The sequence below is a fragment of the Equus quagga genome, chromosome 2 (genome assembly GCF_021613505.1).
Source record: "Equus quagga isolate Etosha38 chromosome 2, UCLA_HA_Equagga_1.0, whole genome shotgun sequence".
Taxonomy (NCBI): Eukaryota; Metazoa; Chordata; class Mammalia; order Perissodactyla; family Equidae; genus Equus; species Equus quagga.
In genome coordinates, this window is record NC_060268.1 from 171,808,554 (window position 1) to 171,834,201 (window position 25,648).

Below are 25,648 nucleotides of genomic sequence, written 5' to 3' on the forward strand. Positions count from 1 at the left end.
AGCGCCTGGGCGGAGCATGGGTGAGTGCAGTCTTAGCAGAGAGGGGGAGGAATGAGGCAGGTGACTGAAGCAGTTCAAATGCTACTGGGAAGGAGCAGAGGAGGCTGGAGCCGGAGGGGACATGGAGGCTTCAGAGCAAGGCCCTGACGACAGGAAGGGATGGCCCCGGCACGGCTGCCCTGGCGTGGAGGAGGGAAGGCTGGCTGTAGTGGTGGGAGCTCAACACATATGGTGCCAGGGGCTTCCGCTGCTGGCCAATGGCCTTTGGCCATTTCACGGTGGAGGAGGCAGGGTTGTTTCCCAGTGAAGAGAAAGAAGGAGCTGGGTGGCGAGTGGTGAAGATTTTAAGTAGTTGTCCAAAACGGGAGTAAGCTAGTAGGGAAATAGGCCTGCTCTGGGGGTCGGAGGCCTCAACAGCTCACCAGAGTTTCATGTTTACCTGGAGATGGGCTAGTGGTTTAATGCCTGTGCCCTGGGCATGGGGGACCCTTCTCCTTTATTTTTTCAAATACTCAACTTTAGACAAGTTTATTAGCAATTTCACAGAATCCTCTCACAGGCTGACGAGCAAATAGAAAATCGAATCGTACACCACCCATCCCCTGAGCAACCCCGTGGGGTGAGTCACACAGAACAGCCTCCCATTTCCTACTTTCATCCAGCTTCCCAATCCCAGGCATGCCGGCCTCGAGATGGTCCTGGTAGGTAGACGCCGTCCCGCGGGTGCAGACACCTCCGGGGTCCAGAAGGCCTCTGGCAGAGTTCTCGAAACGGAAACCTTGTGAAGCGGGTTTTCAAGCAGGAACCAAAGAAATCCACCTCCCACTGCCCCCTACACCCCTCTGTTATAGAAGAGCTCTGGTTCTTGCGTTGCAGACTGAATTTCCTTCTCCAGCATACTGCACTGTATCTGAAAAGCAAAGTTAAATTCTTAATATTTATATTACGAACTTTTCTTGCCTTAGAAGCCAAGTTTAAAAAAACATTTTCAGAAAGCATCTGTTTCATAGTCCAACTTTTTCAAAGATCTATAGCAAAAAACCTAACTTCTTAAAAATTTTCTTACGGAAAACTTCCAATAGAAACAAATGCAGAAAGGATATGATGAACCCTCACATATTCGTCACTCAGCTTTAACCGTTCACTATCGGCCACTCTGACTTCACCAAGCACCTCCCATACCCAGCTGTGGGCTGTTTTTACTGGAGTATTTTAAGGCAATTCCCAGACGTGGCACTTCACCTACAAACACTTCAGTATGAAATTCCAAATGATAAAAACTTTGACATATAACTACTACGCCATTATCACACCTAACAAAATTAACAATAACCCCCAATACCCGGCCACATCTCTAGTCTAGCAGCCGCTGTGCTAGCTGACACTGGCAGGCGGAGGCAACTGATGGAAATGGAGCTGCCCTGTCCAGGTCGCTGAGGGTCCAGACGTGAAAAGCGCTGCAGCCCGTGGTATGTCTGAGGAGATGTCCTAGGCAGGCGCCTAGCCGAATCCCCCATAGCCTCAGGCCCTCTCTGCAAGTGGAGGTGGCCACACAGGCAGGACAGGGAGGTGGGGCCACCACTGGCCCAGGACCACCATTCAGCCACCCCAGTACCCGCCTTGGACCAACAGGGTATTTTCAAGGTCGGCAAATGCCAAGACTTGCTGGCGGAGGCGCAGTGGGGAGAGGAGGCTTCAGAGGGAAGATGGACTCCATTTCCTGCCTCCACTCTGGCCTCTGAGACTCCTGCCCCCTTCAAGCCTTGCATGACCCACCTGCTGCCTTCAGAGTAGAGCCTGCATCCTCAGCCTGGCACTGCAGGCCCCGCCTCCTGGCCCCAAGCATCATACCAGTCACAGTCAGCCACATGTACCTGGGCACGATGGACTCCTCAGCCCTCCTGCACCCTCCACTGGGAATGCCCTCTTCCCTTCCCCAACTCTGCCAGTTCAGATTCATCCATTTCCAAAGGCTACCTCTTCCAGGCAGGCTTCCTGGATCAGCTGGCAATTCTCTTCTTTCCCTATCTTCCCATAGCCTTTCAGTCATGTTTACTTTCTATCACGTGACAGTTGTTTCCATATGTGACACATTTTCCTTCCCACAAAAGCCTGTGGCAGAGACTGCCATCTGCCCCCAGTATCTGTGCTCTTCTTCCACAGCAGCGGGATTTCAAATAGGTCCAGAATAAAGACCTCACTCCCCAGCCTCCCACGCAGTGAGGCCTGGCCACATGACTAAGCTCTGGCCACTGTGCCACGTGGCCGCGTGGAATGAGAATGGTGCCATCCCGGACCCTGAGGATGAGGGCTAAACCCTACGGATGCTGGCGTGCCGAGCTGGAAGGAATCCAGTCCTGGAGGAGTCCGAGAGACACAGCTGCGTTAGCTGGACCTTATGTGAATGAGAAATAAACTTCCACTTTGTTCAAGGCACTGCTGTTTTGGATCTCAGTTACAATCAAACAGAATCCTACTGAGCCTTCCTTCTGGGGTTCTCCATCCCGGCCACTGGCATCAGGCCTGAGCCAGAAATCTGGGTGGCCCCTGGATCCCTTTTTCTTCATCACTTTTACCACCAATCTGAATGCTCACAAGTTCTCAACTTGTCCAATTCAAGGATTTCTGTCTAAGCAACGACCGCTGACGTTCTCTGAGCCCCCAGCACCTCCAGCCAGTATATTCCCATAACCTCCCAATGCTCCCAGCCTCCAGGACCGCCTCACCCACAGTGAAGGATCCAGAGCGTGGTATCTCTAAACTACAACCTCAGCCACTCCCCCTAGACACACTTGCCTCACTGCCTCCACAATCAAGTTCTGCGACCTTGAGGGGCTTGTGAGGTCCTTCACCGGCTTGAGCCCGGCACCCCTCGCCGTGCCACTCCAGAGCTGAGCAACCTACAGGGGAATTTCCCCCGAGTCTCAGATGCTTCATCTGTAAAAGGGGAAAGACTACCCTGCAGAGTTGTTTTGAAGACAAGAAACTGACTGCCTGACACAGGGCCCAGGACACAGAAGGTGCTGGATAAACAGAAACCACACTGGTTAGAAGTGAGAATACCCTGTAGCTTCCTTTCTCTCACACTCCAGCCATCTGGACCACTCGGAGTGTCCCAGGTGGGCCGTGCCAGAGCAAACCTGCATGCCTGTGTACAGGCTGTTCCCTTTGCCTACACTGCCCCTCCCTGGCACATCCCCACCACTGCCCCCATCCCGGCCATGCTGACGCTGCCCCTGTTGTGCCCACAACGCCCCTGTGCGGGTCTTTGTTCCACCGCAATCCCACTGCAATCCCACCGCATCTCCAGTGGCCTCTAGTGTGGGAGTCTCTCCTTGCTGGCCGGAGGACCCAAGCACGTCCGTTTAGCCCCAGTGGCTGTCTGACTCAAGAAGGCCAGTGAGTGGCATTGGCCTGTAGTGGGGAACAGAGAATAGTAGTGGTGAAGGGGGAGAGGGCCGCCTCTCATCCTGACCACTGACAGGCTATCCTGGATCCAGCCTCTCCAGAAGATGCGCAACCTCACACCCGCAAGGACCCCAACACAGACAGAGGCCACTAGCTGAGGACCAAAATGATACTACAGAGTAAGGAACCAAGTTACTCCTGACACCAGAAAACGAACCCACTCCCCAGAATGACAAATCCATACGAGACAAACCGGAAAGGGAGGCCTTTCCTTTGCTTGGATCTCCCGAAGACCACTGCTCCATGCTCAGCTGGGCTCTGGGGCTCCCCCACCCCCCACTTCCCCTCTCAAAGCCTGTGGTGGCCACGTGTCACTGCTTTTTCACAGCTGCTCAGCCTCGACCACAACTCAAGGCTGGGACCCTGTTAACTCACTCACCGCTGACCCCAGCACCTAGCGTCCATCCGCCAGGGCACGCCCACAGTCATTGTTTGTGGAATGAATACGAGAGCCCAGATCTCGGTGGTGGGAAATCCCCACAAGATTTAAAGACGTCAATGATCTAACCTAGAGATAAGCCACTCGCTTCACTCTCAGAGCACCAATGCAATGGGAAGGAATTACTGGCAAAAGGATTCACATTTACTGCAATCTTAACGTAACAAACTGTGTTCTAACAAGTAGGCCTGTGAGGATTAAAAATATTTTTTTCTTCTAAAATTTATTTGAATGAGATGCTGTCCACCCCTCCTTCCCCGCCCTTTATGGCCCCCATTGTGAGTATAGCCATTATCTAAATAACTTTAAAACTTCTATGTTAGGTGCTGGTAACGTTGCCTGAATTAATCGTCTTATAAACCTAAACAGAGAATTTGGGTTCTGAACAAGATCACTCCACAAATACCAATGCTTTTGAGGACACAAAGGATTTTTAAGCTTAGTGACAGAAACAAGCATTTGAAATTTTCAGCCAAGAACTGCCAGAAATTGCTAATATCTACTACATCAATCACGTCCTTGACACCAGCAACGCCCTTTTGCAGATACGATTATCTTCATCTCTCTTTAACAGAGACAGAACCTGAGCCTCAGAGGGTTTCAGTGAATTGACCAAGGTCAGGGAGAAGCTGGGAATCTGAACCCAGGGCGTCCGCCTTATCATAAATTATAAAATATCCCAGCCCACAGAACGGCGCCGTCCAGTACCGCACCCACTCGCCTCATGTGAGTACTTAAGTTAAAACTAAACTGAACTTAACTTAGAATTCAGTTCCTCAGTCACGATGGCCACATTTCAAGCGCTCAACAGCCACACGTGGCTAGTGGCTTCCACAGTGGACAGCACAGATACAGAACATTTCCATTACTGCACAAAGGTCCATCGGATGGGACATCACCATAGAATATTATGGAATACTTAAAATATCGCAAGCGTTTTTTTTTCATGCCCCAGAAAAACACTTTCGAGACACTGTTAAAAAAAAAAATAGAATCCAAGACTGCACAAGCGAGCTGGGCGATGGGATTATATGTAAATAATGTTGTTTTGTTTTACACTTTTCTAAACTTTGCAGATTTTTTTAGAAGGAGAATAATCTCTTTTACTCTTATCATGAGAGGGGATAAAGTTATATTTTTGAGAAAAGAAGGGAGCGCTTACCCGTCCGGTTTGCGGGAATATACTAAAGGAGACTGGCACCATGAGCCCCATCACCAAGATGGTACAAGACAGCTTTAAGGTCCACAGTGACCATGGATACTGCTGGAAAAACTGGGTCCTGTAAGAGACAAGGGGACAGAGCTTTGTTTAGAGGCTGGCCCTCCACTCCAATGGTGGCCATTGTCTCGCATGCAGCTATAGGCCCACGCCTGGTTCCCACTCACCCAGAGAAGTGGAAACACTAGCAGCTCATGACAGAGCACTTGCTACGCGTCAGGCCCAGGGTTAAGCATTTCACACCCATTTGCTCTTTTTTTTTTTAAAGATTGGCACCTGAGCTAACAACTGTTGCCAATCTTTCTTTGTTGTTGTTCTGCTTTTTCTCCCCAAATCCCCCCAGTACATAGTTGTATATATATATTTTTTTTAGTTGTGGGTGCTTCTAGCTGTGGCATGTGGGACACCACCTCAGCGTGGCCTAACGAGTGGTGCCATGTCTGCACCCAGGATCTGAACCAGCAAAACCCTGGGCAGCTGAAGTGGAGAGCATGAACTTAACCACTCAACCACAGGGCCGGCCCCCCATTTGCTCTTTTGATCCTCCAAAAACCCTATGAGGCTTGTGTTACCATCACCTCCTTTATACAAACAGGAGAATACAGCCACTGACCAGCTCAGTCCCTTGTCCAAAATCCCCCAGCTCAAAAGTGAGAGGTCAGATACTAGAGCCCGTACTCTCCACCTGGGCAGTGCTGACACGCATGTGACATTCTGAGCCTGACCTTTAAGAGTGCAAGAGACAGACTGGGGCTGGCCCCATGGCCGAGTGGTTAAGTTCGCGCGCTCCGCTGCAGACAGCCCAGTGTTTCGAATCCTGGGCGCGGACATGGCACTGCTCATCAGACCACGCTGAGGCAGCGTCCCACATGCCACAACTAGAAGAACCCACAACGAAGAATATACAACTATGTACCAGGGGGCTTTGGGGAGAAAAAGGAAATAATAAAATCTTTAAAAAAAAAAAAAAAAAAGAGTGCAAGAGACAGTGTGGGAAGATGCAAAGAATCTCAGCAAGGAGTCAGAGACCCGGGGTTCTGGGGTCCGGTTGGGGCTCTGCCACAGACTGACCATGTGCTCTTGGGCAAGTCACTTTCCCCTCTGAGCCTTGGATTTTTTCAGATGCAAAAGGGAGCAGTTGAGTCAGGGGAGAGACTGAAGTCACTCCAGCTTGGATACTGTCATGGCTGTGGGATGGCACATGGTCCTTCTGGGCACCCCAAGGCCTTCTGGGAAATGAGGACCATATCTCCCCACCATGCAGCCGGCACCATTACATAGGCCTCAAGAGGCAGACCAGAGGGCCCCAGCTTTCCCAGCAGCCCCAGCTCTGAGGCCAGCCAGAGTGGTTCAGGAAGACCTTGACCGAGAAGTCTCCACATCCATCCAGGTGGATCGACGTGGGAAGTAACAGTTGGCTCGGCGCAGGATGCAGCTAGTTCCTGAAAACGTGCTCCTTATGTGGTCCTAGCAGAGGCTTCCCAGCTCCCCACGCTGGACAGAGTGGACTGGTCAGCAGCAGGCAGGAGACCCCACCTGGGCCAGTAGAATCCTTCCCTAGGAGTTTCTGAACTGAGTGGAAGACGGTCTTTGCCTCCCCTGGGATGGGGAGTGGCTGGCTGCGTGGCTATTTCTCATCAGGACCCTGTGAGGAGACGAGCTGGGAGGTGTCAGGAGAAGCCAATGTGTGGCAGGAGAGAAGGAAGCTGACACCCATGAAGGAGAAGAGAGGGCTGTCTCTGCCCTGGAGCTCCTGCTCAGCCGCCACAGGCAACGCTCCCTGCCTGGACCCGGTAATGAAACCAGCACATCTCCCTTCCGTCTAAGCTACTGCAAGTGCGCTTCTCATACTGGCTGATCCCCGGGCCCTCCTCCGCACAGGCCATCTCTTCTTCTCAAAAGGGATGACAGTCTACTGATCCTGGGCCTCTTAAGCTAATTTAACACATGCCTGGCATGAAGGGGAAAGAGGCTTGAGCAATATTCACAGCACCTCCGAGCTGGGAGAACCTGCAGATCATCCAAACTCATCATTCTAGAAGGGCAGAAACCTGCCTCAGCAGGTGCTGGGACGTGCCCAAGAACACAGAGCTGACGAGGACAGGGCCTGGAGCCTTCCAGGTTTGCTGGAATAAGCACACCCGGATTTCCATGCCAGCCCCGAGTCAATCCTGCCATCTTAACTGTGAGGAAGAGAGTTTAGTAGAAAGATTACTGAAGCGACTTCTTCCTGCCCCTCCCACCAAGGTCAGGATTTGACAAGTTTTATAAGGATGTTGACTGTCAAAATATTTATTCCTACCCAGGGAGATGAGTGTACCTCTTACCTTTTAAAAAAATAGGAGAAGACTTCGGGGATAAAAGCTGAGGTCCCAAATAGCACTGCTCTGGATGTGGCTGTATCCTTCACAGCCTAGTGGAAATAAAAGAAAGCCGCTTAGCACGTGGAGGAAGATGGTTTCCAGGGATCCTGCAACTCACGACAGAGACAAGCAAACAGCAACTCTCCTTTCTCACTGAGAAAAATAATGCATGTGGAAAGAGGTGGAGGACATGCACAAGTATGGAAGATGGCTGGGGTAGGTGCTGGGACCAACTGGAAACACGATTTACCTCCCCCTGACTCCACAATGGTCTCCATCAGTCCATCAACCATCCCAAACAAAATACTCACGAAGTACAAGCAAAGGCAGCTTATAGACATATCTTTGCTTAGAATCAAATGGAAATCCCCTTGGTGGAAATGCTGGATTTACGACTAAGGACAATGCCACGTTTTCCTTTCAATCTAGGACCCTGCCACTGGCCTCCCTATCCTGAACAGCTCCTCAGTTCTTCCTACCCCTTCCAATGGAGGAATCCTCCAAGAACTCAGCTCCACGTGCACTGGCACGGCATCACACCCACACATAACATGCCCCAGTCCACCCGTACGCATCCATCTTTTGCTTGTGTAATTAAAAGTGTGCTATAAAATTTTATTTTGCACAAACGCGTATGTAGAGTTTGTAACATTTTTGTCATCTTTTCTATAACATACATTACTCTCCATATTGAACATTTAAACATACGCACAAAATCATGTGTCCTCAAGGGCAATGTAAGAGACTTGCAAGGAAAATTTTGATTGTAGATGACACTTGCAAGTCAACTTCAGAATCCAACCCCTGGGTAAGACACAGCTTCACAAACAGCACTGCTCTGCACAGGAAGGACAGACACGCTCCACCATTCCCTCCCCCTAACTCCATTCCTTCCACTTCCAGTGTCCCCTGACTTTGCTACAGCCTACCTTCCAGACTCCTCTCCTGAGCCTGGCAGCCCTGCTCTCTCCTTCTCACGCTAATGCTCAGCCCATCAGATCGCCTGCAGGGAATGCCTCTCCCCTATGAGGACAGAGGGAACCACGGAGGGCAGCTCTTAAAATCAACTTTCAGGGGCCAGCCCGGTGGTGCAGCGGTTAAGTGCACACATTCCGCTTTGGCGGCCCGGGGTTCGCTGGTTCAGATCCTGGGTGTGGACATGGCACTGCTTGGCAACCATGCTATGGCAGGCATCCCACATATAAAGCAGAGGAAGATGGGCATGGATGTTAGCTCAGGGCCAGTCTTCAGCAAAAGGAGGAAGATTGGCAGCAGTTAGCTCAGGGCTAATCTTCCTCAAAAAAAATAAATAAATAAAATAATAAAATAAACTTTCAGGAATGTTAAATAAAATTGCTTGACTTCAGGAAGAGAAAAGTGGCTGCTGAGTGTGCTGTGTTTCAGCGTCAGTGGGGTGAGGCCAGCCTCTCCCTGTCTGTCTTGTGTGCCAGGGGAAGACACTCCAAACCAGACATTGTCACAAGGAAGCGTTACCATTTGCGACTGGGTGGCTTACAAGTCCAGTCAAGAGAAAACAACATGGACCAGGCTCCTGAAATCTGATCAAAGGTGCCCTATTACAATCAGATATTGCTGGTTACGCAGTTTCTGAAATTTTAGCCAAAGAAAATAAACCTTTCGGTGACAGGGAAACGATAAAAGAACACTCATGCTTACGCACAGTTGCAGACACTTCATTCTTAAGAGAAAGATAAACTTTTTTTTTTAAAGGAGACCATCAAACCTTTCTTTTACCCTAAATGGGCCTTCCTGCAAAAAACGAACTTTCTCCTGGTGAGAGGGTCTAGGTATCTCGATAGCCAGCAGGGCCTGAGGCTGCCTCCGCAACGGGAGGCTGAGCGTTCCTGGAGAGAAGGGACTCTGACTGCTGAGGGTTTGGGCCTCAGTGCCTGGCACAGAGCCTGGCGGGCCGGAGGTGCTGAGGAACACCGTGTGGAGGCAACCTGTGCTCTCACTCTTCTCTTCAGCTGCGTCAATAATTCACAGCAACGCTAATGCCCTGCAGTTAACGCTGAGTTGAAGAGAAACGCAAACACCTGTCCACACAAAGAGCTGCCCATGAATGTTCAGAGCAGCATTATTCATAACGGCCAGAAACTGGACTCAATCGAAATACCCATCGCCTGGGGAGTGGATCAGCAAAACTATGGTACATCCATACGATGGAATACAGCTCAGCAATAAAAAGCAACCAACTACTGATAGATGGCACAGAGGATGGACCTCGGAAGTGGAAGAAGCCAGACACAAAAAACTACTGGATGATTCATTTATAAGACACTTCTAGAGAAGGCAAAACTATGAAGACACAAAGCAGATGGGTATTTCCCTGGGGCTGCGGGGTGGAAGCGACTGTAAAAGGGCAGGAGGGAAATGTTTAGGGTGATGAAAATTTTTTTGTTTTTTGAGGAAGATTAGGCCTGAGCTAACTACTGCCAATCCTCCTCTTTTTGCTGAGGAAGACTGGCCCTGAGCTAACATCCGTGCCCATCTTCCTCTACTTCATATGTGGGACGCCTACCACAGCATGGCTTTTGCCAAGCAGTGCCATGTCCACACCCGGGATCCAAACCGGCAAACCCCGAGCCACTGAGAAGCAGAACATGCGCACTTAACCGCTGCGCCACTGGGCCAGCCCCCTGAAAATGTTTCTTTTTTTTTTTTAAAGATTTTATTTTTTCCTTTTTCTCCCCAATGCCCCCCAGAACATAGTTGTATATTCTTCGTTGTGGGTCCTTCTAGCTGTGGCATGTGGGACGCTGCCTCAGTGTGGCTTGATGAGCAGTGCCATGTCCATGCCCAGGATTCGAACCAACAAAACACTGGGCCGCCTGCAGTGGAGCACGCGAACTTAACCACTCGGCCACGGGGCCGGCCCCTGAAAATGTTTTAACATTGGACTGTGGTGATGGTTGCGCAACTGTTACAATTTACTAAAATTCAAACTATATCCTCACAATGGGTGACATTTATAGTATGTCAGTTATGCCTCAATAACGCTGTTAAAAACATCCCTTTAGGGTGGTTCCTTAGGCAGAGAACCTTCATTTCAAAAAGGAGGTATTTTATTTCTGGCAGCAATTTCTCCCCTGGTTACTTGTAATTAGCATGTCCCTACTGTAATTCATTTAGAAAGGCGGACACCATTTTCAGACTTGCTACTAAATGGTCCGGTAGAAATATGGTAGCAGGAATCCGATGGTTTATAGTTCAGCTTTGTGAATCACTGGTAGGGTTTAGAGTAACATGTTTCATGAGCCGAATAATGATGAATTTACCGGCTGAGTGAGAAGCCATCTTTTCTGACCTCCTCCTCCACCGACATGTGGGCAGAAGGATGTCTAGCCGGCTCAGGGAGTCCCCTTGAACGCTGATCCTGCGAGAAGCTGGCACAGCCTGTGCTTTGAATCAGGGGCTGTTCCACGCTGCTCCTCAGGCCATTTGCAAACAACTGCCTCACATGACAATTCTTTGGCTAAAGCACTTCTCAGAGACCAAAAAAGATCTCACCTGCTGAAAATATATTTTTTTTAAAAAGTCCACACCCAAAATGAAACTACCATAGGCTATTCCAGGTTCTTAGAACTGAATGCACACAGAAGCCACTGTGTTGAATTAAGCAAAAGAATATACTATTTAATGATAAAACTTATTAAAAACTAAGGTCTTTTAGAAGAGCTCTGGTCAGAGCCCTGGATTTCCTTAGGCCATCCTTGACAGCAAATTGGTCCTTAAAGATGAGGACTATATGAAAATCTGCTGTGAGGTGGAGAGGCAGGGCTTCTCTTAAACCCAGAGAGGGTGTCCACTGACTTCCAGGAGTACAGAGCAGACTGGGAGGGTAGAGGCTGGGCTTGCAGAACAAGATCTCACACTCAGAGAGGGGCCTAGCATTTGGCGGAGGCCCATCTGTAATGGTCAGTCTCACGCGTCAACTTGGCTAGGCTATCGTCCACAGTTACTTAGTCAAACACTAATCCAGGTGTTGCTATGGGGCTGTTTTGTAGATGTGGTTAAAATCTACAATCATATGACTTTAAATAAAGGAGACTACCCTCCATAGTGTGTATGGGTTGCATCTCCCCAGTTGGAAAGCCTGCAGAGCAAAATCTAAGATTTCCCAAAGAAGAAATTCTGCCTCAAACTTAGCATCTGCTCCTGAGTTTCCAGCTTGCCAGTCTGCCCTCCACATTACCAAATTACCAGCCCTATGACTGCATGAGCCAATACTCTATCTATCTATCTATTTATCTATCTATCTATCTATCATCTATCTATCTATCCATCTCTGATTGGTTCTGTTCCTCTGGAGAACCCAGACCAACGTGCCATCTTTGAAACATCAGGATACAAAATGTAAAATCTCTCTCTCAGCATAATGAGGGAAGACAGGATAGGAAAGGTGGAAAGGAGACATGAATTTGTTACCAGCTCTCAAACAGAAAATTCAACTCTTTACCCAAAAGGCAAGTGGCTACGGCTCCATAGAGTCCCCCTACCTTTGTCCCGGCTTTTCTGGAATAGCCTATGACATTGCCTTCCTTGTCCATGACCTCAATCCCTCGCGAGGGCTCAAAGCTTCGGGATGCAATAACATTCACTGCACTGACCTGGGCTGTGGATGTAAAGAAGAGAACACACAATAGAGGGATGAGTTTTGGTCCAGCGAAGGGACATCTTTTCTGGTGTCAGCCTCTTTCCTGCTGGCTGTACTTGCCTGCCCCCTGGGTGGCTGACATGTGAGAACCAAGCTCTCTCCTGGGGCTGTGGAGCTGGGGTCAGAACGGCTGGCGACTCGGTCTTGGATCCTGAGTCCAAGTCAGCACGAGGTTGCAGCACCCCTGAAAGTCCAGCCCGGCTCCCTGACAGGATTCCAGGAAAAACCCTGGGATCCTTGAAATATGCCCCCATCTTTGTTTAAGCTGATTTGACCAGGTTTCTGTAACATAATTTTACAGATTTACCACTGACAGCATTCTGCCAACCCTTCAAATGGCTACGATTCCCAAACCCAAATTTGGAGTGTGAACTAGTGAATCTGCAGGCTGGCAAACTGCAAACGGTGAGTTAGCGCCTCTGCCACTCCCTCTGGAGTCAGCCCGCCGGCTGGAATCACTTACACCACCACTTCTTCCAGTGTGACCCCAGGAAAGTAACTTAACCTCCCCCTGCCTCAGTCTCCTCATCTATAAATGGGAATAACACTTCCTATCCATAAGTTGTTGCAGGATTAAGTAAACTAATACATGCAGAAGGCTTGTACGATAGTCTTTAACACGTAATTTGTGTTTCCGAGTTTGTGTTCATCCTTTGGCAACTAAAGCACTATCTACAGAGAAAACGTCACCCCTCAAACCAAAGACTTAATCTGGGCCTGGGGGTCCCGACAAGCTGCAAATGGAGGCTATCATCAGCCACGATGTGGCCAAGGGACCTGGGTGTCCCTGAAGATGGAGGAAGGCTCAAAGATGACAGAGACGCATGCTTCCTGCTTACTGAGAAAGACGACGGGCAGGGCCTTTCTCGTCAAGATGTTATTCAGCGAAAACCTCAACTGGAGGAAACGAGGGAGTAACTAGAAAATAAAAGAGAAAAATCATTATCGACGGGACCAAAAATCAGCTGCACAGACGCCACAGCAGAGAGCTGGCACCGAGCTCACTCCCAGGACGGCGGGACATGGCAGGTGCTCGCCGTGAGGGCTTTAATTCTTGCAACACTGTGGTGCCTTCTCTGATCATCAGAGGAAGCCACGGAGGCTCAGAGAGGGCACCTAACTCGTCCAGAGTCACTGAGCCGTCAAGGCTGTGAGCCAGATGAGCCAGGCCTCCCTGACTCTAAAATCTACCTTTTTAACATGTAATTAATGTACAAATGTAATTAAAATCTACATTTTAACATTTTGGATGTCCTGACATCCAAAGCAATGTACAAGTTGTATATTTGTATGTACAAATATATATACATATATAGACAATGTATATTTCTATAGCATAAATTTATTTTATAAGAAGATAGTATTGAGCACATGCCTAGAAACTTGGAATATTCACATGATTATGGGAGGGGCGAAAGGATTACAGGTGACTTGTATTTTCTTCTTTATGTCTTATACTTTCTAAATTGTTTAAGTTGGAACATAAATTTGTAATCAGAATAAGGTTGTATTTTTTTTTAAAGATTGGCCCTGAGCTAACATCTGTTGCCGATCTTTTTTTTTGCCTCCGTCTCCTCCGCAAAGCCCCCCAGTACATAATCGTATATTCCAGCTGTGAGCACCTCTGGTTGTGGCATGTGGGACGCCGCCTCAGCGTGGCCTGATGAGCAGTGTCATGTCCGCACCCGGGATGTGAACCAGTGAAACCCTGGGCTGACGAAGTGGAGAGCGTGAACTTAACCAGTCGGCCATGGGGCCGGCCCCAGAATGAAGTTTTTTTGATTCTGAGGAACGAAAAAGAGTCAACAGATTTTTAAAATACCTACTCCAAAAAAGGTTGAAGAAGCAATTACTCCTGTTCCTAGTAATATACTCTCATACGGCTGCCGATTCTAAGGAAAAGCAAAAGTACATATTTAGCAAATGCCACAGTTTTACCCAGTAAGGACAATTAAACAAAGAAAAACTTCAGATATGAAACTGCGGACCCTCCAGGCCTCGCAGTACTCACGTAACTTGCATTTCCGTTGATGATGTTGAACGCCGTGGTGTAGGTATAGAAAGAAACCTGCAGCAAGACAGGCAAATAAGTCACACTGTGGTTCCAGTCAACAAAATTCAGTAACCAGGAAACAGAAATAATTGCTACCTGAGGTAAAATCATGGACTTCAGATTTTTTACTGACAGCAGCGACAAAAATACCTTTAAAAAAATAAAGTAGAGTTATAAGTGTTTTGGGGGAGGGAGAGCTCGTAGGAGCAAAGAACTTCCCAGGGGAGAAGCAGAGCCAAGCCCCCCAGGAGCTGGGACAAGGGGAGGAGGGTGTGGACCCGGGGGGGTCACTGGTCAGTGGCAAGCGATGCTGAATGAGCACCCAGTGGCACCGGGCAAGCCCAGGAGCACAGCGGTCCCTGTCTCCAAGACCTGCAGTGGAGTGGGGCAGCTGAGAAGCATGCACTTGCCAGGGGACGCACACACAGGGCAGATGTGGAAGAAGTGACGGAGAAGTATTGTCACTTTGTCAGAGCACCTTGTAAGAGCCAAGGTGGGAAGGCCTGGCTGGGAGACAACTCCAGGTCCCAGGTGAGGGCTTGTACTGGGAGAGGGCTTGGGGAGAGAAGGTGACGGACAGTTACGTGGGCTTGTGGCAGGGAGCAGGTCTTAATTCACCCATCTCCTCGGGAGTGCTTTGCGCACAGTAGGTGTTCAAAGAGAGGATGACCTTGTGACACTCTGGACCTTCAAGAGGCCCAGGTGCCCAAATGGATAAGTGGGAGGTGGGACTACATGAATAGAAGACATGGGTCAGAGGTGGGGGTCCATAATCATCTATCAGGCAGTCACGGGACAGGGGTGGGAGCCGGAGGACACTGCCGCCAAGGTTACGGGATAGGTGGACATCTTACTAAACTCCTGGTTTCGTAATGGTGAGTAGCAGCTTACTCACCATGGGCGCCGTGAAAGGCAGGAAAGCTGGCAAAGAAGAGAAGAGGGTCAGTGACTGCAGCTGCTGAGGCAGAGAGAGGCTGGAAAGGGGCACCATTTTTTTTTCTAACAAAAATAATAACTATATATGGCATAAATTTAAAACAGCACAGTACAGGGACCTGACAAGGCTCCCTCCAGCCTTCCTGGTCCTTCTTACAGAAGGCAAGCGGTCATTTGCTCCAAGTTACTTGTTCATCCTTCCACATGAATTGAATACATCTGGGATACCGTGATTTATAATAAGAAATACAGTCACGAGCCTCATAATGACGTTTTAGTCAATGGCGGACCGTATATGCAACAGTGGTCCCATAAGATTAGTACCATATAGCCTAGGTGTGTAGTGGGCTGGACCATCCAGGTTCGTGTAAGCGCACTCCATGATGTTCTCACAAGATTGCCTAATCAGGCATTTCTCAGAACGTATCCCTGTCACTAAGTGACGCATGACTGTATATATTTGCTCCTTGTCCCTGTTCCCAGCACAGAGATCCCCAAACCTTTGGAATTTACTGAGAAGAGTGATAATGTTGAAAGGAGTATCTTTTGTTATTCACAATAAGCCCCTTTCAACCACACCTGAGATAATAAGGTGACTTTTAGAAAGCCCCTGAGGATAAGGGCTGGTTGCCAGGGGAACCAACCAGGTGATTACGCGGTTGGAACTTTCAGCTCCCCCACCCCACCTCCAAACGACCAACTGAGGTGAGATGGGCTGGAGGGTGGGTTAATCACCAATAGTCAATGATTTAATCAGCCATGTGTATTAATAAAACCTCCACTTTGGGCCAGCCCGGTGGCGCAGTGGTTAAGTTTGCACATTCTGCTTCCGTAGCCTGGGGTTCGCCGGTTTGGATTCCGGGTGCAGACATGGTAGCACTTGGCAAGCCATGCTGTGGTAGGCGTCCCACACAGAAAGTAGAGGAAGATGGGCAAGCTGTTAGCTCAGGGCCAGTCTTCCTCAGCAAAAAGAGGAGGATTGGCAGATGTTAGCTCAGGGCTAATCTTCCTCAAAAAAAAAAAAGCCTCCACTTATAAATACTAACTGGCATGGTCTGGAGAGCTTCTGGCTTGCAGGGCACTGTAGGTGCTGGGAGGGCGGCGCGCCTGAAGAGGGCAGGAAGCTCCACACCCCGTCCCCCATACTTTGCCCTATTCATCTCTTTCACCTGGCTGTTCCGGAGGGGTATCCTTTCATAATATAATCTGTATTATCTGGTAAGTAAACTTGTTCTCCTGAGCTCTGTGAGCTGTTCTAGTGAATTAATTGAACCCAAGGACAGGGTCACGGGAACTCTAGTTTACAGCAGGTTGGTCAGAAGCACTGGGGACAACCTGCACTTGGGACTGGCGTGTGAGGTGGGGGCAGTCTTGTGGGCCTGAGCCCTTAACCTGTGAAATCTCATGCTAACTCCAGGTAGACGCATCAGAACCAAGTAAAAATTGTAGGACTCCCAGCTGGTGTCACAGAATTGATGGGTGTGGGAAACACCCATTCATCGGGCATCAGAAGTGAAGTATTAAGAGGAGAGTGTGAAGAAGAGAAATAAGAGTATTTTTCTTTCACAATATCTATCAGGACATACGAAAATTCTCACTCTCTCTCTCGCTCTCGTAAACACACAGCACTTCTCTATACATATAGGATCACTATACACTGTTAGTATTTCATTTTTTTTCTCCTTAATACTAGTTCCTGGAGATCATTCACTCATATTAGCATGAAGGATTTACTACACTGCTTTTTTTTTTGGTCAGGAAGATTTTTTTTGGTGACAAGTGGTATAGGTCTGCCCCCGAGATCCGAACCTGAGAACCCGGGCCGCCAAAGCAGAGCACACTGAACTGAACCACTACGCCACGGGTCCAGCCCCTACCTCACTCTTTTTAATGAATTATTTAACTAGAGTCTGAATTGTTGGATATTTATGTTGTTACCAGTTTCCTGTTTATAATATAGAGAGAATTTAATATTTGGAAGGACCCTATACGATCATGGATTTTATTCCCCTCATTGTAGTTAAGATACAAGAGAGAGAATACCAAATGGAATGCCTAATTCTAGCACCTAGGAACCATCAGTGAAATAATTGGCTCTGTTCGCTGGGACATGATGGAGCAGGGCGGGATTCACCCCCAGGCCTGTCCCACCACTCCCAAAGCCCGGATCTTTCCACAGGACTGGACACAGCTCTGGGCCTCAAACCTGCTCTTCTCCACTTTCCACCCCAGATCCTGCCAACATTCTTTTTAAATCTTTTTAAGACTCATCATCAGAAATCCTTCTAGGAAAAAAAAAAAATTAAAATAAGGCAGGCAGAGTTTTGCAACTGTTCCAAACCATGTCTTCCCAACCGACTTCTGAAAATTAGAATCGACTCACCTGCAGGTCGAAAAGGAACGGGGATCAGTTTGCTGCTGTCAGGATGCACGGTGGACTTCAGAAGGGTAGACACAAAGGTTAGTCTGACCTTTGGTTTTGTTCTTTTAGGAGACTAAGAATCAGGAAGGGGCTGAAACTTACCAGACTTCTCTTCCAAGCTTCTTGTATCTAAAAAGAGAAAAAGAAAGCCATAGCTTTTGAAGGTGGTGTGGCAGCAAACGAAATCTCCTCTCCGTTGCCATTTCTGGAGCTGCCTTGCTCTGCCTTTCAGTGATGGCCAGAACTGTTCTCTATCACGTGGACAGAACAAATCGAAATAGAATCAAATGAATCAAACGGACAAATGAACTAACCAGCAAAGAGATGATCCACATAAAGTAAACAACCAGAACATGAAAAAGTCCTCAGTCTCTGACTTTGGAGAGAACTCGAGGCCGACACCCGCCCTGCCCCTCAGGTGAGTCCTGGATCTGGCCTGCCGCTGGCTCAGAGCAGAGAGGCTGTGTGCAGACCACACACCACGGCGTGAGCCAAGTCACTTGCAACAAAGCCAGGCTGTCAGCCCAAAGGCCCCGGAGAAGTTTTCAGAAAAATCAAGTTAACTGTATGAGCTTTCCCCAGGCTGCTGCATGGGACTGATGTTTGGCCTCCAGAAAGCCCCACACATGCAAGACAGATAACAAGTACTTGGTTTGGGTCTTTGGGCAGGTTGCAACCCTACCCCAGAATGCTGCCTCGAATGGGAGATAGATTCTGACTTCGGAGGCCTGCCTGGATTCTAGACTTTGCCAGGGGGTTCAAGGAATCGGCTATGGAGGATCCTCCCTCATACCCATTGCATAGGAGGAACCCCATGCTTTTTTCTCCTTAATAGTAGTTTCTCCTACTAGCATCTAACACTAATCTGGTTTATGAGAAGGAATTCTAACACATTTCAAAAACTAACCCAGGGGCTGGCTGGTGGTGCAGCAGTTAAGTGTGCACGTTCCGTTTCGGCGGCCTGGGGTTCGCCGGTTCAGATCCTGGGTGCAGACACGGCACCGCTTGGCACGCCATGCTGTGGGAGGCATCCCACACAGAAAGTAGAGGAAGATGGGCACGGATGTTAGCTCAGGGCCAGTCTTCCTCAGCAAAAAGAGGAGGATTGGTAGCAAATGTTAGCTCAGGGCTAATCTTCCTAAAAAAAAACTAACCCAGTTTTGAAAAGCAGATCCCCTGGGCAGTGTTTACAATGACAAAATTCCACTTGATTTCAGATCACGCAAGCAGAATCACCTGAAGGCACTGCGCCCAGCCTTGACCCAGGCACACGCGGGCACACATACCCTTTGGTCCTCCACGTCATGTCTGGATGCATCTTGATTTGTTAACAATAGTTGCCTCGATTTTTCTATTTTTTCCTATAATCAGATATAAAGAAATCAAGCCATGATCTCAACATCGTTCAGACTGGTCCAGATACAGGAATCACATGCTCATTGTCACCTGATTTCAATGCAACATGTAGCCAAGACTCTCTACTCTGGGTCTCCGTTAGGACAGTCCCGTGTGTCATTCAGATTTAGACCCCCGGCTTCTTAGATCCAGCAGCTTGCCCACTGGTGCTGCCATCTGTCCCCATTCCTCTCTGATGTCCACTGTCTCAGTGAACCATACACCATCCGCCTGGCTGTGCCAGTCAGAAACCTGCAAGTCCCTGCTCTCCCACTCACCCCCACATCTAGTCAGTTCAGCCTTATTTCCTCTCTTCTTTTCTATTTAATTTGAGAAAAAAAATGAAATATAGAAAATACAAAGAATGATTACACGCTCATAATCCCCTCACCCAGAGTTAACAACAGTAAACATTCAGTTATATGTGCTTCTCAATTTTTTTCCAAAAAGAGCCACCACCCCCAGTCTCATTTCCCTCCCCATCCTATCAGAGGGAAACACTGTTATGAGTTCAAGGTATAAATTTCCAGTCCCTTTTTTAATATTTATACATACACGAATACATATGTCCATAAACAAATATGTAGTATTGGTTTTTTATGTTGTAATTTGCATAAATGCTGTATTTATGTATCTTCCTTTTCCACTAAACGTCACAGATGTTTTTCCACTTATCATAAATATTGCATGTTTCCACTTAATATCATATGTTGATAACTAGATCACTTTTTTTTTTTTGAGAAAGATTAGCCCTGAGCTAACTGCTGCGAATCCTCCTCTTTTTGCTGAGGAAGACTGGCCCTGAGCTAACATCCATGCCCATCTTCCTCTACTTTATATGTGGGACACCTACCACAGCATGGCTTGACGAGCAGTGCCATGTCCGCACCCTGGATCTGAACTGGCAAACCCCGGGCCGCCGAGAAGCTGAATGTGCGAACTTAACTGCTGCACCACCCGGCTGGCCCCTGGATCATCACTTTTAACAGCTAATCAGTATTCTGCTGTATGAACATACCACACACTATTTATCTATTTCCCTGCTGATGGGCACTCAGATTGTTTCTTGTTTCTCTCTACTGTGAACAAGGCTGTGTGGAAGGCCTTGAGCACAAGGACGGGAGTGTCCCTTTGGCTCTGGCCCTGAGGATCATTGCAGGTGACAGGGCATCTCCTCCTCTTCCTCCCTCAGCCACACCTGGTTCAAACCCTCATCTTTCACTTGGACAGTTAAGCATTCCCTGAACTGATCACCTTGCCTACAGTCTGGTCCCCTCTGGTTACTCGCCACTTGGCCAGCAAAGACACCCTCTGAAACAATAACCTCACCACTGGCCCTGTCAGCTGAGCGCAAACCCTTCTCGTCCGCATGGCACCGAACGCCTTTCAGGAACTGCCTGGGGTCGGCCCAGTGGCGCAGCAGTTAGGTGCCCACGTTCTGCTTTGGCGGCCCAGGGTTCGCCGGTTCAGATCCTGGGTGTGGACATGGCGCCGCTTGGCAAGCCATGCTGTGGTAGGCGTCCCACATATAAAGTAGAGGAAGATGGGCATGGATGTTAGCTCAGGGCCAGTCTTCCTCAGCAAAAAGAGGAGAATTGGCAGCAGTTAGCTCAGGGCTAATCTTCCTGGAAAAAAAAAAAAAAAACAAACCCCAGGAACTGCCTGGTTCCCCCCTTGAAAAGCTCCAGTGACTGGGCGACCTGCTCTCCATCCAGGACTTTGCGTACACAGGTATACCTCTGAGATACTGCAGGTTTGGTTCCAGACCACTGCAATATAGTGACTCACACGAATTTTTTGGTTTCTCAGTGCATATAAAAATTTATGTTTACACTATAGTCTATTAAGTATGCAATAGCATTATGTCTAAAAAAGAATGCATGCACCTTAATTACAAAACATTTTAGGGCCAGCCTGGTGGCACAGCGGTTAAGTGCGCACATTCCGCTCCGGTGGCCCGGGGTTCGCCGGTTCGGATCCTGGGTGCGGACATGGCACTGCTTGGCACGCCATACTGTGGTAGGCGTCCCTCGTATAAAGTAGAGGAAGATGAGCATGGATGTTAGCTCAGGGCCAGTCTTCCTCAGCGAAAGAGGAGGATTGGCAGCAGATGTTAGCTCAGGGCTAATCTTCCTCAAAAAAAACCAAAACAAAACATTTTATTGCTAAAAACTGCTAACCACCATCCAAGCCTTCAGCAAGCCGTAATCTTTTTGCTGGTGGAGGGTCTTGTAAAAAATGCAGTATCTGTGAAGTGCAATAAAGCAAAGAGCAATAAAAGGAGGTACTAGTCCCCGCTCCCTCTCCGCCTTCCCTCAACACTCCTCCCGCCCCGGAGAGAGGGAGGCGTTTCCTCTGTTGCTGACTCCTGGTACTCCCACCCCTAGAGCTCTAGGTCAAAGTCTGTGACTAGCTTTGCCAGTGTGTCTTCCATTATCAGGGGGTTTCTGATCCCCTTTGAACCACCAGCACCCGGCCTGGGGCTTGGTGTTACCTGTTAAATGGATGTCTGCTTTTATGTATCACCCTTCCAATCTAACAAGCTCAGTCGGAAGGAATACAAACATGATAATATTTATGGATTCTGTTATTTCAACTGCTTTCCAAAGGGACACACAGTCATCATGTTTCAGAATAAAATGTGAAATTCATTATCTCTGAAAACAAGAAAATACTTACAATTGAAAGGACCAGATTTGTAGGATCCAATAATTCCATCCACTGAAGAAATCTTTGAACAAAAGACTTAAGAGGGGGAAAAGCCCCAGAGAGGTTAACGGCAGCAGAAAAACAAAGATTTATGGTAATAATAACGGGTAACATTTCTTTTAGACCCTAAGAGGGCCCTGGACTGTGATCTGCCTTCTACCTACAGCATCTCCTGGAATCCTTACAACATCCCCATTTTACAGGTAAGGAAACTGAGGCTTAGAAGGGCTCAAGAAGGTATTCAAGGAAACTCAGCCAGGAAATGACTCAGTAGCCTGTCCTCTTAACCACTCCAACATCAAATTGCTTTTGAGGTTTAAAAGCCTACACTTAGGGCTCAAATGGGCCTACGTTCATTTCGCACATATGACCTTAAAGCAACAACCCAGAAAGGTCTCAGAATCTGTTTCTCACCTCTCAGGGTTGGTGCAAGGCTTAACTCCAGTCATAAGCAACCCCATACCCCAGCGAGGCCTCCATAAAGGCAGCTTGGTTCCCATGTGGAGAAAGAAGGCATGGTTTGCTTCAAAAAACCCCCAAAGTTTGCAGCGGTTCTAGCTTTGAGGCTCAGCTCTGCTGAGGCAGCTGGAGCTCCCTGTCCCTTCTCAACTTCACCACCTCAAAAAAGCAGGCTAGGCCCTACTTCACGTAAGAGAACACCCTAGCATTGTGCTGTCCCGTTAGTCACATGTGGCTATGGAGCCCGGGAAATGTGGCCAGGCCACATCGACGGGCCCCATGTGTAAACTACAGACCGGATTCCGGAGACTTCGTACAACAAAAGGATGTAAAATACTAATAATTTTTTATATTGATTACATGTTGAAATGTTAATATAAATGTTAATATTTTGTATGAGGATAAATACAATTTATTATTATAAATTAATTTCAGCTGTTTCTTTTTACCTTTTTTAATGCGGCTACTAGAAAATTGTAAATTGCCTGTGCGACTCCCATCATATTTCTATAGACACGGCCTGGAGGCGGGGTCTGTGTTACTTCCGGTCCACCCAGGCTTCCCACAGCCCCGAAGTCTCGCTCTCTGACTGGCTGAGCGTACCGAGGTGGGGAGGCTGGGGCCTCCTGGGACCTCTTCCTCTCCAACCTGATGCTCAGCAACAGCCTAGGCAGCAGAGTGCACACACTTGCGAGGGGGCACTGCTTCTCAGGGCGATCTGAGGGTGACCTTGTGGCGACCCTCCCTAGCCAGGCCTGGGGCAGGGGTGACACACAGTAACAACTGTGGCCGCCGGCATCCGGCAAGCTTGGGTTTCCCCTCCGTCCCTTACTGGGGTCTAAGGAAAGGCGAGTGGTGCGACCACGTGGCCTGCCCAAGGTCACCTGGGCCAGCCGGCGACTCCCCGCGGCGCGGCACGCCCTCCCCGCCCCCAGCCCGCGGCCCGGGCCGTACTTGGCGTTCCGTGATCCAGAAGCGCACGTTGGGCTCCATGCGGGCAGCGACGCCGCTGCACCCGGGAGCCGCCTGGCCCCCGCGTTTCCTCCTCCTCCTGGGACCTACGCGATGGCGGGAGACGCCGCCGCCGGACCAGCCACGGAGGAGGAGCCGGGCGGCGGGCCCCGCCCCAGGCGCGCGCGCGCCCCCTGTTCCCGCTCCCGGGTTTCCGCACTCCGGCTCGTGGGTGTCACCACCGGCCAGCGCCACCGGGTCCCACGCCTTCATCCCCGGTCCCCGCGCTCCCCCTGTTCCTGTGAGCCCACCCCTCCCACAGACCGAGTCTTTCCAACCCTGCTCCGTCCCTAAGGGTAGCCCAGCCGCTTCCAGGCCCCGGGGGGGGGCGGGGGGGGAGGTCGGGGTGTGGAGCTGGGGCTGGGGGGGGTCACCTAGGGGAACCCCCATATTTCAGTACACTCCGAGAACACCCCACATCTTACGGGGAGCACGGGCGCGCCCAAGATTTGTACCTTACCCTCAAAAATCCCTTCAATTGCCCTAAAGGTTGAGTGTATATGGTATAGGGGATGTTAGGACCAGCTACATAATTTTCGCAGCCTTGTAAAACATGAAAATGTGGTGCTCCTTATTAAAAAAGAGATGAAGAATTTCAGAAAGTCTGGGGGCCAGCCTGGTAGCATAGTGGTTAAGTTCTGCGCCCTGCTCCTGCTGCCCAGGTTGGAATCCCAGGCAGGACCTACCCCATTCATCAGTCATGCTGTGGAGGTGTCCCACGTACAAAATAGAAGATGAACACAGATGTTAGCTCTGCGCAAATCTTCCTCAAGCCAAAAAAAGGGAAGATGGGCAGCGGATGTTAGCTGAGGGAGAATCTTCCTTACCAAAAGAAAAGAATTTCAAAAAGTCAACATTAGAGCATTAAACCAAAACCTGGGCCCTTCTAAGTGTGGGGCCCTGGCCCAGCCTGTGAAGCTGGCCCTGCATATGGTGCCTTCTCTCTCGGCCCAACAGTCGTTCTCCAGCACTGGGGCAGATCGAGTTCTTCTGTGGAACACCAGATCAAGTAGGGTCCATTTGTAGAGAAAAAATGCACCTTCCTTCCTCCTGCTGCCCCCTTCCCTGTGCCCGCACTGGGGTGGGTGGGGGGTTATGCGTGTTCATGCAAGCCGGTGTGGACGTGTGGGGTGCTCAGGGGTCCTCAGGAGTCCCGGGTCAGGGACGCAGTGCCACCAGTTACTTAGGTGTATGACTCTGGTCAAGTCAGTCTCTCCAGGCCTATTTAGATAATCATCTATAAAATGAGGACAATAGTACCTATCTCAGGGGTTTTCTTGAGGATCAAGTGAGATAAAACATGTCAAAGCCCTCAGCCATCACTGGGTCCATTGGACGTGCTCAGCTGGGGCCAGTAACACACAGCTGGCCTGTTCTCTCCCTCGCCTTGCCTTCCCTTCCCTCCAGGAACAGGACACCAGCTCACGGTTTCCTTCAGGCCCATGTGAGTTCGAGGTTCCTTTTGCTCAGCTCACCTGGCTCACTTTTCTATTGCCTTCACAAGTTTTTCCTCCTCCAGGAAGCCTTCCCTGACACCCATAGCTGGGTGAGGTGCCCCTCCTATGTTCCCCTTATGCCCTAGGAATGCATCTATTGAACCATAGTATTTGGCACACCCGTATTAGTCTGTTGGCTCTACCCTCCAGTATGTCACAAATCCAGCCCAGCTGACCTCTCTGTTTTCCCAGCCCCCTCAGGACCCGTAGTCTAGTCTTAACAAAGGAGCCAGTGATCTCTTAGAACAAGTTATGTAACTCTTCTCAAAACCTTCCTGGTGTTCCCCACCTCAGAACAGAATCCCAACTCCTTAGCCTGCCCATAAGGCACTCTGGGCTCTCCATTACCATTCTCCTCTTGCCAACCCGTCACATAGCCCTTCAACTCTTCATCTACCCCAAACCCACTCCTGCCTCAGGGCCTCTGCACTAGCCATGCTCTTTGCCTAGAACCTTCTTATTCCCCTAACTCCCTCACTTTCTCCATGTTTTATCTCATTTGATCCTCATCAAAACCCTGACACAGGTACACTTACTGCCCTTTTACAGATGAGAAAATGGACCTAGAGAGACTGACTCTCCCTTAAGGCCTTCCCTGATGACTCTATCCAGAACATCTGCAACCCTCTGCTCTAGCCCCTTGCTCCACTTTACTGGAATGCTTCCAAACATTCTCTGTATTTTTATTATGTTTATTGTGTTTCCCCCTCTAGAACGTAAGTGCATGAAGGAAGGGGGTTGTCTTTTTTTGTTCACTCGTGTGCCTCTGAAACAGCAGCTGGCATACGGTAGGCACTCAAGGACTTACTGAAATAATGAACAAAGGCTTCCGTCTCTCTCTCGCCCCCTACACTGAGCTCCTTGGGTGTGCAGCCAGCATCTTATTCCTCTTTTGGGCTCCAAGCTAAATGCTCAATAAATGTTTGTTGATATAATCAGAAGGAAAACTAGAGCCCCACAACATAATCTGAACCAACAATGAATGGTGTTAAAACACAAA

The 25,648-nt window shown here is 49.1% G+C and overlaps 1 protein-coding gene across 1 annotated transcript; it reads right to left on the reverse strand.

The window, feature by feature from the left end:
* Positions 1-512: 512 nt before the first annotated feature.
* SFXN4 (sideroflexin 4) lies at positions 513-23,245 on the reverse strand. Its single transcript, XM_046652517.1, has 14 exons — positions 23,096-23,245; positions 21,653-21,718; positions 18,865-18,939; positions 17,681-17,707; positions 17,540-17,594; positions 15,116-15,141; positions 14,317-14,370; positions 14,179-14,235; positions 13,994-14,059; positions 13,007-13,085; positions 12,010-12,125; positions 7,454-7,539; positions 5,070-5,187; positions 513-910 (listed from the first exon to the last, which is right to left on the reverse strand). The coding sequence occupies exons 1-14, from the start codon at positions 23,132-23,134 to the stop codon at positions 833-835; spliced, it is 942 nt and encodes a 313-aa protein (XP_046508473.1). The 5' UTR covers positions 23,135-23,245; the 3' UTR covers positions 513-832.
* Between the last annotated feature and the right edge of the window lie 2,403 nt (positions 23,246-25,648).